At 39.9% G+C, this 16,808-nt stretch overlaps 2 protein-coding genes across 2 annotated transcripts in view; one reads left to right on the top strand and one right to left on the bottom strand.

The window, feature by feature from the left end:
• Window positions 1-542: 542 nt before the first annotated feature.
• On the bottom strand, window positions 543-13,075 carry LRRC42 (leucine rich repeat containing 42). Its single transcript, XM_072420759.1, has 8 exons — window positions 13,012-13,075; window positions 10,250-10,706; window positions 9,413-9,544; window positions 7,297-7,415; window positions 6,693-6,775; window positions 6,070-6,183; window positions 3,278-3,362; window positions 543-2,067 (listed from the first exon to the last, which is right to left on the bottom strand). The coding sequence occupies exons 1-8, from the start codon at window positions 13,073-13,075 to the stop codon at window positions 1,820-1,822; spliced, it is 1,302 nt and encodes a 433-aa protein (XP_072276860.1). The 3' UTR covers window positions 543-1,819.
• A 1,189-nt stretch (window positions 13,076-14,264) lies between these two features.
• IFT25 (intraflagellar transport 25) overlaps window positions 14,265-16,808 on the top strand; it is a 7,868-nt gene continuing 5,324 nt past the window's right edge. Inside the window, exons 1-2 of the mRNA XM_072419679.1 lie at window positions 14,265-14,455; window positions 14,802-14,908. Coding sequence (XP_072275780.1) covers window positions 14,355-14,455; window positions 14,802-14,908 — 208 coding nt within the window. The 5' untranslated portion in view covers window positions 14,265-14,354. The remainder of the gene's footprint in view (window positions 14,456-14,801; window positions 14,909-16,808) is intronic.

Raw genomic sequence — 16,808 nt, 5'->3', positions numbered from 1 at the left:
TTCTGTAGGACAAAGCTCCTTAAAATGAATTCCTTGATAAGGTAATATTGTCTAGAGGAGTTGTGTTTCTGTTTAATTATTGGGGTGCTTTGTGTATTCCTACCAGGTTTGTAAAGTAAACTTTTTTACAAAGTGGTCTTGTATGTTTTTTCCCATTTTCTGCATTCAGCCTGCAATAGGTCTCCTGGGTCTCTTTACAGCTTTGCTTATAGCAGAGGATACGTACAGCACAGTAAAGATGTCACCACTGTTTTCACATAGCAATATTAGTTTTATATCCTTTGTGACTACTGAGACACATGAACATTTTTTGTGTTCAAGGTTCTGTCTAAACTTCAGTTGTACTTGTTGTTGCACTTAATCATTTTTTCACCCACATAAAACTGCAAGCTTGAATTGTCTAAATAGTTAGGTAGTTTTGGTAAAAAGATTGGCAGATAAGGATTTCAGGGATAGTCTACTGGCATGTTTTTACTAGGGGTAAATTATACATTAGTGCTGAAAGAATTTGTTTTTCCTCACACACAGAAAACAGTGCAACGTACAAAAATAGAGTTTATTCTGAAAACATAAAAACACAGAATATACAATCTAAATACCTTGTCACAGAGACATTGCCAGATCTATATTTCTGTGCATTAGTAACTACAGATAAACATGTTCCATTATAACAGCGTTTCTCGACCTTTTGACATAGGGAAACTATTGACAAAAAAAAGTTGCTCTCAAATAAACTGTCATGAGAGTCACAGACTTTCCTCATTGCTTGAGGAACCTCTGGAGGGACCCTGGTTGAGAAATACTGCTCCACAGGTATAAAGCATATGTAAACCTCATAGTAAAACTGTATGTATTGCAACTTTGGAGTCCCCAGATGAGGTGGCTGGATTAATTTTCCTATTTCAGGCTTTTTTCCCTTTATTTTTACCTGATAAGCCTGAAAATAACACAATTATTAACTATAGTTACTCTCCCCATTGTTTTATGGAGAAAGCCATAAACTAGCACATGTAAGGTCTGGCAAATTGCAATATATGACATTGTTGGGCTTAACCATCTTAAGTTGTTCACAATTCCCCCATTCCTATGGACTTATATGACTCTTTATAGTGTTCTTTAGAGGTACAAGCCCACAAAAGATGAGGTACCTGGCCAAAACCCTGCAGATAATATGTCAAAGATGAAGAAACAAGTTAATAATTCCTTTGGCTGCCGTTTTTTTTTTTTTTTTTTTTGAGGATACATGTATGTGTACAGTGTGGGGGACCTGAGATTTACAGCATTCATTTACAGCAACCTGCAACATATTTCCTATATAGCAGAAGAAGTTAGTTTAGAACTACCTGGCATGCAGTTTGCACATAAGAGCTGCCATAACTATTTCCACGGCTGGTCCCCAGCAGAAACCCAACGAGGCATAATCCAAATGTGAGAAGCACAGAAGCTGAAGATCAGAGGTGGGCATAGGTGATGGCATCAGCAGCTTTGGCATGTAAACTAACTGTAGGAAGGCAGCAGACTGGGCCGTTCTAAACCAGCTTCTAAAATAAATAATCATTTCACAGGTAGGAATATGTTGCTCTCATAGTTGCTGATGGACTTTTGTGAACTTCAAGGTTCATATCTAAGGCTTGACAAACCAAAAATTCCCAGGCCAGGGCAGATCCTATTCCATTTTTAGTCATTTGCATCTGTAAGCATTCTTTGATCTGTCTGTGGGAATTACGTGTTGCCACAAAACAATATGGCTAATAGTCAGGTCTGACCAATCTATGTAGAATCTATCTTTGTGACCAAGGAGACTAAAAACGGCATTGGCTCAGTAAGAATTTAGCAAGTCCCACTCTCCTTGGGTTAGAGACGCACACAGTCTATTTGAAGGATCTAATGAGACGTCATCTTGGGTTTTATCCTCATGGGTCTTTTTTACTGAAGTTTGTCCAGCTGGGGTGACCGTATTCTTCTCTATGTCCTGTGTGTGAAACTGCAGTCTTCTGTATTGTGTGTCTGCTGAACTATTTATGGTGGAGGCTATCAGATCTTTAGGGTTCGCTTTTTCTTTTCCATCTGTAAAACACAAAACATCATCCATTCATTATATTTGCATTGAAACATTAAAAATACAATCATAAGCAGGATAGGCCACAGCATGTTAATAAACTGGGAATTCACTGGCAGAGGTCCCCAAGAATGGAGCTGATGGGCAATTAACTTCCCAGTACACATTGAGGAGGACATCTCCTACCAAAACAGGAGCATCAGTGAATAAGGCATTACAAGATTCTATGCCTAAGGGACCATTTACATCAGATGGTGAACTGCACGAGCATTATGTAGCATATTACCATGTGTTGCTTTAGGGCAGGGGCAGCATGGTGGCTCAGTGGTTAGCACTCTGGCCTTTCCAGCACTAGGTCCCAGATTCGAATCTCGGTCAGGGCACTATCTGCAAAGAGTTTGCAAGTTCTTCTCGTGCTTGCATGGGTTTCCCCCACATTCCAAAAACATGCAGTTAAGTTATTGGCTTCCCCCCCAAAATTGACTGTATTAAAGATTAACATACATAAAGACATAACATACGACTATGGTAGGGACATTAGATTGTAAGCCCCTTTGAGGGACAGCTAGAGACATGACTATGGACTTTGTACAGCGCTACTTCTTGTCAGTGTTATTTAAATACTGTATAATAATAATGGCCACACCTTAAAAATAGTTTAGCCATATGGTAAGAAAGCAGATGACCCCCCACCACCTTTATTTATTTATTTTTTTTAATTACCCTTCACTACCATGTGTTGCATTGTGCAATACCTGCATTAGTGCGGCATGGTACTCTAATTAAACAACACCAAAACAATACTGCACATTGCAGCACCACAATGCACAGCTAGAAATGGGACCTAAAACTTACAACGCAAATAATCCAAGACGATTAGAAAGACTGGTGAAATAGAAAACAAACATGAAATACATTATTACACTGTTTATGGGCTTTGTCCCAGGCTGTGGTATTATATGTTTAAAACAAAGTGTACTAGATCACAGATTTTACATATACACAAATTACATTCACTACAGATGTGTTGACCAAACGTTCCTTTACATTTCACTTATATTTTGTATAGTTCCATGAGTTTTACTTTCTCCTTTTATTTAAGAAACACATACACACATACATACATATATATATATATATATATATATATATATATATATATATATATATTTTGTGAAATATAAACATAGCGAAATTAAAATATTTCCAAACACTTACAAAAGTTCTGAGCTGCAGTTCTGGCTGTTAGGGATTCCTTTGGCGTTGCAGCTGATGCAACCTTCATGTTCCATTGTTTTAAAAGCTGAAATATTAAAAAAAGAATTCAATAAACTAAGTGCAGTGAATTCAATATCATACAGTGCAGTATTACAGCATATTTCTCCAATACTGACCAAGACACACACACACACACACACACACTTTTTCCTTGTTCCATTACCTCTATTTTCCCTTATTCTTATACAATATAAGTTTAATCCTCAGAATGTAAACTGGTCCCTCTCTCCTGTTCCTGCTATGCACTGTAACATATAATGTGTTTGGAATATATATTTCTGCAGGTAAGATGGTACTATTGCATGCACATCTTTCAACTTAAATTCCACTTTTAAAAGTCCATGATCAGGCAGGTCATTATTGCAGCATGGAAGAGGCGATTTCCTTTCTGCAATAATCCCTCTTACCTGCCTGATCACTCCAGGTATCGGGCAAAGGAGCTGAGCTAAGAATGCACAGCCTCAGCTTTGGTTACCAAGATACCTGGCAATCCCGGCTTCCCCTGCACATTCAAGGAATGAATTAACTCGTGAATGAGTTAAGCCAATCAAGATAGTCGGTAGAAGAAAAAAAAAGAAAATATAGGTGGCACTCTAGTAATAATGATTGTCGTATGAAGAAAACAAGTTATGATGACTACCCACCACCTTTACTATTATTACTCTAAATTATGTGCATTGTCCACGCATAGCATCGCCTGAAAATGTGTTCTCAACTTTACAATTCTTTTCTTTGTACCACTCTGCATTCTGAATAAAGTCCCTGATTGAAACATGTAGACAAAAGTGAAGCACGTTCTCCTGACAAAATAGTCTTGTGGTTTTGTTTTTCTACCTTTGTATTTCAGCTAATTTTTTGTCTGCATAGAGTGAACTTGTGCCCAGACTTGAGTATTTACAATCATAATAAGCCCTACCTCACCTTTGTAGTTAAAAGGTATTATGAAAAATTTCATCCTCACAACAGAGGCACTGAAAAACCATTTTGCCTCAGAAGCGTGGCTGTGTGCCTTGCAAACAAGCCTACCAACCTCCCATCACAATACTCAGCAGCTTACAGGCAGTAAAGCTACATACACACTTCCAATTATTATCGTTGGAAAACGAACGACGAACGTTCATGCACGATATATATGAACGATCGTATAGCACCGATACTGCACATAGAGGTAACGACACGGTCGTTCGTAGATATTGTACACACAATAGATACGATCGTTTAAGCGATAGAGGAACTATGTGCACGACAGGAAAGTGAACGGACGTTCGTTCATCACGCATGCTCTGAACATGGACGATCAACGAACGACCGTACACACGAACGATGTTCAACGATCGTCGCCCAATCCGATCCGTCGGTCCGGTCGTTCGTTTCCAGCGACTTTCCTCGTTCGTCGGCGTCGTTGGTTACTTTTTTACGAACGATTTTTTGCCCAATCGATCGTTCGTCGTTCGATTGGAACGATAAAAATTGGAAGTGTGTACGCACCTTAAGCCACAAGAGAAAAGTTCAAATCATTCTGAAGTCTCTTTACAGTCTTTGTTGTGATATTCAAGAATAAATAACGTAAAGCAAGATACCACTGACCTCTCTAGCTATATTACTGTTAAGTCATTCTTCCTGCAATATGTAAATAATCCGGTGTCCATAGTCTGGGCACAGACCAATATCTTCTCATGACTTTCTTTACTTATGCACACTGTTCCATATTGATGGTTTATACACTGCTGATTTATTACACATTTGTAGTGTTAAATATTTGTTACTCACAGTTGTATGGTTTATATTAAACTAAAAAAAATGTTTTGTGTTCCATACATTTATCGTAAAAAAAAATCATGTACATAAGTTTGTGATATGCTGATCCTAATATTTAAAAGAAGCATTATATAAACAGTAAATATGTATATTTGCAAAACCCTTTGCAGTGCGATTCAAGTCTGTTTCTTATTAAAATTCTAGTCTGTTTAATATTGTATCTGATTATTTCTCCTTAATAAAGAGTATTTCAGTGTAATATTTGTACCCGGTACATAGACCGCCCTCAAAATGACCACTAGAAGATGATGCTTTGTGCGGATTAGATCACCATATTCTGCATATGGCACAGAACACAAACATATTGTCAGTGGTAAGGATTTTTGTTAGCACAGTCTAATATGTACCAAACATCAAAGAGAATATAACATTTATTCAGTGCTGCTTACTATCCTAATTCTGTATGCGCCCATACAGAGGGCTCCTTAAAAACGGATCTTCCATGGTAAATAGAAAGTATGGGTTTCTGCCAGCCAACTGCTCCTCCAACACATATGGTTTAAAAAAGATAAAAGGATTGGACACCAAAAAAAAACAAAAAAACAAAACCCACTTACCTCCTGGCACCATCCTCCTTTTTTTTGCGTTCCCTAGTGCAAACAATCTTTACGAATTACATTTCAGTTGTGAGAGTCCAGGGTTAGCAGATAAGCAATCAATTTGCCCTGGAAGGTTTACTTTTACACATATCTATACTCTTTAGTACTGACATAAATTTGTAATCACAGCTATCTGTATGAATAGGCCTTGCATGTTTCCAATCTGAATGTAATAGTGTACTATCTGTACATTTCCACTGCTGTACCTTGCCTTTGTTTGTCAAGTTCCAGGTACACAGAGGGAGTGTTACATACAATAAAACAACTGAAAGCTATCTTTGATAACATTGGATAAACACTTAGATTTACAATTACCTGTTCAGCCCAGCCCTGAGTCCTGCAGTCTGTGTGATCAAACTGGGAGAGAGATTCCAGAGCAAAGGACAGTCCCATTTTTGTTTCTATTGTCTTATGTGTGGCAACAGAATCCTATTAACAAAGAACAGAAACAATTAGATTGTAAGTTCTTCTGGGCAGGGTCTTCTTCTCCTCCTGTGTCATTGTCTGTATCTGTCATTTGCAACCTATATTTATTGTACAGCACTGCATATTATGTTAGCACTTTATAAATACAGCTTAATAATAATACATTTGAGATCATATAATTCTGGTTGCATGATATAAAACAAAAAAACATATAATAATCCTAGATTAATAATATGCAAACACCAGAGGTACCACAATAGAAAGGAAAAACTAACCAAAACTAAGGGCAAGCTCCAACTAGTTCACAGTAGTATCGTTTTCCCATTCCTTATTCAGACTTCCTCAATATGGCCTTTGGTGGATGAGCAGTCACACACATGTGCAAAACTCATGGAAACTCTAAGATTTCCTTCACACAGACTGCTTTGTTTGTGGAAAGTGGCTACTGACCCCCTTGCAGTGAATATGTTTGTTTCAGTGCGGTGAGTTTGCATCAAGTTGTTTTCACTCACACGAAATCCATCCCTTTCTCTGTTGGGAGAGTGTTCTGTGTAAACTGGAAACTGATGCTTCTTCACATCAAAAACAGTTTCAACTAAAAAGGTATTTTTCTCCAATAGAAACGGTTTTACTATTAACAATATTGTATTTCAGTTCTGACTGGTGATTAGCTTAGATATGAGAAGTGCAAAGTGAAATGCAAACCTGTGGGCTCATAGTAGTCTGTAAAGTGACCCCAAGTCTTTGAGGATCTTGATTTGCTCAGGAAGTAATCTTCTGCAAACACAGGTTCCTCTAGTAAGCAAACAGCTTGCACTTTAAAGCTGGGTACACACGTGCAATAATTTTCGTTGGAAAGGATCTTTCACGATCCTTTCTAACGACTAAGGACTGCATGATGCATGAACGAGTGATGTACATACAGCACCGTTCTGCTCGATGGGGAGGGGAGAACGGTTGAGCGCTGTGCTCTCTCCCCCTTCACTTCCATTACGATCATTCGTCGTCCATGGATCCGCCAGGACGGTCGTTTGGACAATGAACGACGGGCACTGTACATACATGCATGCTGAGCTGAAAAAGCAAATAAATAAACATCGAAGAGTGCATACTAACAAGAAAGATCCAGAAGCGCCAGGGCCCCCAATCCTCGGTGTAGGACCCGCACTGGTGCGGTCATTTTCCTGATCCCAGCATCAGATAGACAATTATCTCTCAAGCGGAGCTCTTTCAGGCTGCACAGAAAGCAAAACACATAACACAGCATTGCAACATAGAAGGAACTGAACTATTGCACAAGAATACAAAATGTAGGTCAAAGGTGTTGTCAAAGACTAAGACTACATTCCAAAATCTAAAAAAAAACAAAACAAAAAAAAAAAAAAAACACAGGAAACAATTGATAATGTTGCAAATAAACAGCATTTCATGGGACTTTAAATAGATACTTTGTAGAAAAGATTTTTCTTTTAACAAATATTTTAAAATTCAGCACAAAAGAAACAATGGAAGCCAAATCTCCCTTAACTAGGGAGGAAATACAATCCTAAAATCTTTCCAAATTGTGGCGCGATTGGCCCATAAATTGATTTAATGGTGTAAAACTCCAGTCAATGTGTTTTGCAGGAGCTTACTGCTTTATTAGGACCAAGATTTATGTAATCAAAATGGATAACAATAAAAATACTGCAACATTCCCCTAATTAAATAGTCACAGCAAGTTATGATATATATATATTTTTTTTAAAAGATAAGTTTTTAAAGTTTATCACAACTTGATGTATAATAAAGTTTCACTATAAAACTTTTGCATCAGGCAGGTCCATATTGCAGAAAGGGACAGGTGATGCCCCTTCTTCAATAAGCATTCTTACCTGCCTTATCGCCACCCAGCTGTCAAAATTTGTGGGTGCTGGGAATGACTGAACTCGCTGCGCACCTGAACAGAGTTAGGTCATCCTGGCCCAGCCAATCAAGGGGGCTAAATATTGGGATACAGGAGGGAGAAGATGGTGGCACCCAGTACAGGCAGAGTATCCCCAGGGTTAATTGCACTTTAAGTCAGTTAGACCAAATCAATCCCCCTTTTCTAGGGATCCTTTTTAAAACCCTTGTTGCCAGCACAGTACACCTCTGTTGCTTGCACGCTTGTCATTTCAGAACAAAACACTGAATTCAGTTATAACTAAATTTTTATAATAAATGCTTATCTGCAATGGATGGTACATTGGATTTCATGAGGAACAATAAACTATCCACTACTTCTCAACTAAATTTACCAAGAACCTTAGCCAGGATCCTAAAACCTGGCCCACCTTATTCCAGTCCTACAACTATCCCCTAATGGAATCCATAGCACATAATCTAGCCCTCACACTTTACCCTAAACTTCACCCATGCCATATTCCCATTCAATCCTCTAAAGTTACTCTTTACTTATACAGTGTACAAAAATCCAAAGTATTGTCGTTAAGATAGAAAATCCTAAATATTAGGAGTCATGAGAAACAGAAGTGAGAATAAATCTTCCAATAGGGACAACTGTTCTGGTAACAACTGTGTCATTTTCCTGTTTTATCACCACAACAGAAAGAGAAGGGAAATCTCCATAGCTGGACACAAAAAAATGGCCTGATGTTTACCTTACAGCATTCTCTCCAGACCATTTTAGCTGGGTGCACCACCCAGCACTTCTCAGTAAGCACCCCGCTGTTTTTGGGTCATTACTGAAAAGTTGGGTCACAATAGAGGGGCTGCCAGCAACCTACAGCTTCTTCCCACCCATCTTAAAAAAATTCTGGGGCGAATACTGCCCTATACTTCATTTGGATTCCTAATACTAGGATAAAGCCGTAAAATATGTACTTGCACTCTATTTTCCAAAAGAATTGGGCATGTCTTCATTAAAAGTGCAATCTCCATGCACAAAACAAAACAGCCCCAAAACACTGAAAATCAATGGTTAGTGTTCACCCATCAGAAAAAAGTTTTTGAAACTCCTCCATAGAACACAGGAGGGCATGTATTTGGAACAACTTTAGCCAGCACAGATTGCAGGATTTCACTTACAAAATGCACAAGCAAACGTAATGAATGTACTCAGTCCCAGGAAATGGAGACTATAAAGTTTTACATTCAATACTGTGTCTGCTGGTTATCATTTGTAGATCAAGTAATTACCAATGGGAATAAAACCCAACTTTACTTTTAGTCTCGGATGGTATTCTCATACCTGTTCAAAGTGTCAGAGGTAACATGTTGCAGCAATTCATGATCATCTCCTAGTTTACAACTTGACAAATCCAAACTGCTAAGTTCTCGAAATGATTTAATCTCTTCCAACTTCTCAGACACTAGGAGGTACCTGTTTATATCAAAATAAAAGTTCTCATTAGATTCTCGTACATGAGAATGTAGTCCCACTCTACAAAAAGAAGACACAAAAAAGTTTTGAGATTTCAATATGAAAAATAGATATTACTCAGGTGAATAACATTGTACAGTGCAAACACAAAGTTAAGGAAGCAGAGCCGGACTAAAACCCTTACTGGTGTCAGATAAATGTTTCTGGAAATGATTATTATTGCACAGTATTTACATTGCACAGACATATTACTCGAAGTTGTACCAATCCATAGTCATATCACTAACTAACTTCCAAGGGGCTCGCAGTCTAATGACCCTACCATAGTTATTGTCATTAATACAGTCTAAGGTCAATTTTCGGGGGGGAAGCCATTTAACTTAACTGCAAGTTTTTGGAATGTGGGAGGAAACCTGAAACTTGTGCAATAAAACATCACTGTACTCCATATATGTTATTTTACGCAGCAGCCATGGTACAGCCATCATGCTGATTTTTTAATGAGCATAAAGAGACTGTAGTCAAGTCAGTGATTCAGATTCAATCCCTGGCCATTTATTTCTGATATCATTCAGTGCCATTCTCTTTCAAATATTAACTGTTCAAATTACACAAGCTAATCACAAATAAAATATTGAGGTCAGTACAGCACAACACTGCACAATATGAAGGATTGTGTGCTGGTCACCCCAGAGGAGAACATACTCGCCCCGCAGACACAGCGATGACAGCATCAGGTCTCCGTACGCCTCTGTGAATTTCTGGAGAGCCACAAGGCCACTCTGAGGTTTGGAGAACTGTTGCCTGGACTCTGCCACAGTGAATAGCTTCTCGGCAACCTGTTCAGGGAAACCCAGCAAGGAGTCCACATGCGGAATGTTATCAGCAATGAGATCTAGTGTCAGGGCGAAGAGAGACTTGGCAGAATAGCGTAAACTGCCCTCCTCTGTGTAAGTGAAAATAAATGGCTTCTCTTTTGGTTTACAGTTATCTTCTCCTTTCATGCACAGCTCCACAGAAAACCCTTTGGAGAAGAGGCGAGAAGAAGAACGAGACTTGGTGTATAAGGGCCGGGACCCTGAAAGGAAGAGCCGACCCCTCTCCCGCACATAGACAGGTCCCGTGTCTTCATCGTTCTGGGAACACACACACACATGGAGCGCTCAGTATGTATAATTATTCACATCAGTTATAAACCACCAAGAGCTCACAATTTATTGTCAATAAAAGCCAATTTCAAAAGGGGTCAATTAAAGAATACTCCAAGCTAATCACAAAAAACTTATGTGCCCTCTGACCACCTTGTTGGTAACCCTGAGCATTACTTTGGCCTGTAATGCATTATAAAAACAAGTCATTTCTAAATCTTACCATTTAACCATACAAATCCTGGCTCGAGAAAATGCTGCTAGGGATCCAGAATGGTGAGCAGTGTTCAGGATAACCAATGGAGGAATAAACATCAGTCAACATCAATCCCTCTATCTCCCTCCAAGTGAACCGGGACATGCTAAGCTCTGGACACTTCCAGGTTCACGGTTGTGTAATTCTTATTATCAAATCATTAAAAAGTCAACCAAAGGTGGAATGTAAGTGCTCAAATGGCTTGCAGGGTCTCTATAAGAGGCACCTGTCCTTGCCCAATGCAATCAGATGACTTGTCACTGGCTCCGGTGATCCGGTGAATCATATAAACCCTGAGATATTTACACAAACCTCGGTTTTATTGCCTGCATATAGTTCTCTTATTGTGAGCTCATCCACTCCAACTTCTGACCAATCTATAATTGGTAATTTTGACATCTTCTCCTCTTTGCCAACTCCCCCTTATTTCTATTTACCCTCCTTTTCACCCCCCATGTTTTGTAATTGCTTTTATCTTGTCCAAACCCTGCATTTCTTCTGTTCTATATATGAGAATGTTCTACCCAGGGTTCTCCCCAGGTCCTTTTAGCTGGGTGCACCACCCAACACTTTTCAGCACCCACCCAGCTGTTTTTGAGTGGTTACTAAAGAGTTTGGTCACAATACAGGGGCTGCCACCCACCTACAATTTCTTACCACCCGGCTTAAAAAAATTTCTGGGTTGAGCACTGGTTCTACCCAACACTCCGCTGTATTATGTCTATGCTTTCTTTTACTGAACTGACTGCAATGCTGTCACATAAATCACTTTAGTCTATTTTAATAATCTGTTACTTGGCTAATGTATTTTTATATTCTGAAACAGCGTGGACATTATTTGAATTTTTTTATGTTTTAATAATAATAAAACAAAAATAAAATTCTCATAAATTCGTATATTCTAAATGACAATTTTCGCCTTTATATTGCACTAGATTCACAAACTGTACTAGAGACGAAAAAACAAGCGAGCGGCAGAGTGACGTCAGTGTAGTCTTAAGTTGTATGAGGCCACCATTTCCGAGCCGTACGCTTGAGTATTGTTTCCACCATTACAACAGTCACCCTTCTCTGCCAATACCTATTCTCATCCAATTTATTTTATTTGTTTATTTCTCAGATGCTCTTTTAGGTAAATATGACCTGAACTGTGTATTTTCTTTACCTATTATATTTAATGGCATCTAAAAGTTTGACTTTGATAATTATCATTTCTTGTTTGGCCTTAGATTGGAATTAAATAAACCCATAATGAGTGAGAAAAAACAAACAAATATTTTGCAGTAAACAAATAATTAGTAGTACCAAAGATAATACAAATAATGATAATAGTAACAATAGTAATACTTCACTTAACCGTGAGCTGATCAATGAATCCGAGCCTCTGCAGTCCTTGTCAGGCACCATTAGGAAGATCATGATTTCACAAATGTATTTATCTTATTAAAAATATTCATATTAATGGTCTGCAGGAAACTAAATTACTATCCAGGTAATATGCAGTTCCCACTAACCTTTTCCGGGGTGCCCCCATCCAGGCTCATTTTTGCATATATGGTGCGTAATATGTTGGAGCTTTATAAATCCTGTTTATCAATATTAATATCGGTGGCAATGTCCACATTGTTTCTGTATTATTCCCAGATCAGTCCCTACCGATCCCATGATAGCACTCCTCAACCATCAGACAGATACCATTTATTATTAAATAGTATTTATATAGTGCCGACTTATTACACAGCGTTGTACAAAGTCCATAGTCATGTCACTAGCTGTCCCTCAAAGGGGCTCACAATCTAATGTCCCTACCATAATCATATGTCTTTAATACAGTCTAAGGTCTATTTTGGGGGGAAGCCAATTAAGATAACTGCATGTTTTTGGGATGTGGGAGGAAACCGGAGTACCTGGGGAACCCCACGCAAACACGGGGAAAACCTGCAAACTCCATGCAGATAATGTCCTGGCTGAGATTTGAACCTGGGACTGAGCACTGCAAAGGCAAGAGTGTTAACCTTCAGTGTCCCTGCTGATCATGGTGATCCCTTCTGAAGACATCTGACCTGGACTTTTGTCCAAGAAAAACAAACCGGTCAACTCCAGCACACCATGACCAAGCACTTCCATCTGGTCGTCTTGGGTGGACAAGTTCCTGCCACCCTTCTTTACTCCAGTAACATTTCAAACTTTAAGAATTTTCTTTCACTTCCCCTCACCAGCCACCTGTCCCCCATTTTTTGTAGTTTTGGCCCATCCTTGCCTATAACATTTTACCTCCATTATTGTCTCTTACCTCTTCCTCCCGTCTTTTCCAAACCCCTCCATTGTTTATTATATTTGACTTTACATTTGTTCCTGTTTGACAAATTGTTTTTTTTTTCATAGCATGGTGGCTCAGTGGTTAGCACTTTGCAGCGCTAGGTCCCAGGTTCAAACCATGGCCAGGACACTATCTGCATGGAGTTTGTAGGTTCTCCCCGTGTTTGTGTGGGTTTCCTCCGGGTACTCCGGTTTCCTCACACATTCCAAAAACATGCAGTTATGTTAATTGGCTTCCCCCCAAAATAGACCTTAGACTGTATTATTAACTATGGTAGGGACATTAGATTGTGAGCTCCATTGAGGAACAGCTAGTGACATGACTATGGCCTATGTACTGAGCTGCGTAATATGTTGGCACTATATAAATACTGTATATTATTAAACAGAAAAGAAAATAAAGGAATGGACAAACAGGAAATGAGGACAAACCTTTAAGTAACAATTATCTCCAATATAAGTGTTAGATTTCCCTTCAGCTGTCCCCATGACCACTATAGAGGGTAAATCTCCCCAGCTGGGGGTACAGACAGCAAAGCAAAACCAACAAAATGGATTCTGGGGTCTGGGACCTTCCAATCCTCCAAACTTTACCTCCTCCCCATTCTATGCAGAACAAAGCAGCACATGTGTTCTTACCTTATAAATATAAAATGTGGCCTCACTTTCTTCACCTGCTCCCCTTAATATTATGGAGTTTGCTAAAGTTTTCTCATATAAAACATCAACTTAAAAGAATCACACTGGGAAAGAAAACTTTTTCTAGGGCTGTAACCAAATATTAGCATTTAAAGTAATGCAAGACCTCACCTCTGCAATGTACTGTTATCCAGGATAGGGAGAGTTTAATACCAGCACACGACGGTCACCTCTCTCTCAGTGGTCCAGGCATAGCTTTAATAGGATCAGAACCAGCAAGGGAACTCAGCTGTCGGAACCTTTGTCTTCCGGTACCTTTACTCTAAGCGGCACGAGCAATTATTCACATGCGCTTCCGGGTTACATGAGGCCCACTTCCGAGAGCTGCTCCTGGTTACCTAGCAACTCAAAGCTACTTTTTACTGGAGTGTAATTGTACGGAAAACAAATGACCCGAGCGGGGAACCTGTGCCTGAGCTCTGCTGGGGCTGTGCTGGCTCTGGCTACCTCCAGTGATGGCAGACACCCGCCTGAGCACATCATTGATGGGTGAGCTGCACACACACAGAGTTTAGAGATTAGCTGTCATATAAACGAAGCGAAGTCAGTGTTTTCCTTCTTGCAGCCAATCAGAGCATTTCTTACATATTCAAATCTGTTTTAACTACGTGAAAGACAGAGCCTGATTAGTTGGTAGGATGGAAATACATTTCTACAGTCAGACAGTACATGAGACCCACTTAGTGTGTGCTGATACTGTATTTGTATTCTCAGATGTCTTCTGTACCAAGGGAAAGGCTTCATTAGCCCAATGTTATCTGATTAATAGTTCGTAATGAGCAATGTTCATTTACATTAATCTTATAACATAATGAAGATCTTTATTTCTTTCCAGGAATCCACACACATTATGGATAACAACAGGAACGTTTCCTCAAGAATTCATCATCACCCTGAACGCTTTGCAGAAAATTGGCAAAATCACTGTTGAAAGCTCACAAAGTAAGGGCACCGTGCATGGCAATAATTCCTCCTGCCAGGGCTGTGATTTGAATCAACATTTAGACCCATCTTCATCTTACTAATTACACAAAGTGATTGCTGAGAGCACAGACACCATGTAATATGACTGGGGGCTCTGCCATCTATCCTGGGGTGCCCGTCTTCTCCTGCGTCTCTTTATCCTGTGCCCATCTCCTGTGTGTGTGCCCGTCTATTCCTCTGTCTCCTGTGTCTTGGCCTGTCTCCTCTTGTGTCTGTGCCCATCTCTTCCTCTGTCTCCTGTGTCTGTGCCTATAGCCTCCTGTGTCTGTGCCCGTCTCTTCCTCTGTCTCCTGTGTCTGTGCCCATCTCTTCCTCTGTCTCCTGTGTCTGTGCCCATCTCTTCCTCTGTCTCCTGTGTCTGTGCCTATAGCCTCCTGTGTCTGTGCCCATCTCTTCCTCTGTCTCCTGTGTCTGTGCCCGTCTCTTCCTCTGTCTCCTGTGTCTGTGCCCGTCTCTTCCTCTGTCTCCTGTGTCTGTGCCCATCTCTTCCTCTGTCTCCTGTGCCTGTGCTCATCTGCTGTGTCTGTTCCCATCTCTTCCTCTGTCTCCTGTGTCTGAGTCAGTCTTGTCCTGTTTCTATGCCCGTCTCTTCCTATGTCACCTGTGTCTGTGCCCATGTCTTCCTCTGTCTCCTGTGCTTGGCCTTTCTTCTCCTGTGTCTATGCCCATCTATTCCTCTGTCTCCTTTGTCTGTGCCTGTGACCTCTTGTGCCTGTGCCCATCCCTTCCTCTGTCTCCTGTTCCTGTGCTCATCTCCTGTGTCTGTGCCCATCTCTTCCCCAGTCTCCTGTGTCTTTGCCCATCTCTTCCTCTGTCTCCTGTGTCTGTGCCAGTCTTCTCCTGTTTCTATGCTCATCTCTTCCTCTGTCTCCTGTGTCTGTGCCCTTCTCCTCCTGTGTTGCCTGTGCTCGTCTCCTGCTGTGTCTCCTGTGTCCTTTGCCAGTCTTCTCCTATGCCCATCTCCTCCTGTGCCCATGCCTGTTTTTTCCAATGTCTCCTGTGTCTGTGCCTGTCTCTTCCTGTGCCTGAGTCTCAGAACAGTCCTATGACTTTAGCTCTCATGTAGACAGGTAACACACTATAGGCAAATACCATCCTGCATTTGACATTAATTTATTAAAAGTGTACATCAAACACCACAGATTTTCATTTATTTTAGTGGGGTTTTGCAGTCTTTTAAATCTTTTTACTCTGGAGGAACCCTTCTCAAAAAAAAGTTCAAAATCTCTGGGAACACCTAAAAAATCTTCTTTGATCTACATCTAACATATTATTATTTGTATTGCAGAACCAAGAAAAAGAGTGATTTATTTAGGGTTTACATCTACTTTAAAAGTCATATTTTTGAGATTGAAAAATGTCCCATTGCTAGCCAAGTGATTTGTTATAATTAGAGGGTGGATAGGGGTATGGATCAATACAAGTTTTCTTAGTCTGTCCCATTTCTCACAATTTTACATTCACAGAAGAGAAAACTTCCTATGTTAGAGAAGCCTTAACAGGACAGCATAGACCACATAAAACATACCGTATTTTTCGGTACTATAAGACGCTCCGGCCTATAAGACGCACCCACTTTTCCCCCCCAGTTTTGGGGAAGAAAAAGTGCGTCTTATAGTCCGAAAAATACGGTAATTGTTTTTACAAAATTGAATGGGAAAATATTAGATTAACTGAAATAAACTGCCTACATATTAAGATGATATACTTGCATTTAAATACAATGGAAATGCATTTCACTTAAAGCCCCTGATTCATCATTCAAATCCGCGATCGCTGGAAGCGCGATAATACGCGCGACCCGCGATCGCGGATTACCGCGGTCCGGGACTCGAGTGCGCGCGTACACTCGCCTCCT

The sequence above is a fragment of the Pyxicephalus adspersus genome, chromosome 8, assembly GCF_032062135.1.
Source record: "Pyxicephalus adspersus chromosome 8, UCB_Pads_2.0, whole genome shotgun sequence".
Taxonomy (NCBI): Eukaryota; Metazoa; Chordata; class Amphibia; order Anura; family Pyxicephalidae; genus Pyxicephalus; species Pyxicephalus adspersus.
Note: the sequence above shows the minus strand (reverse complement) of the source record. Positions and strands in the feature narration are given on the sequence as shown.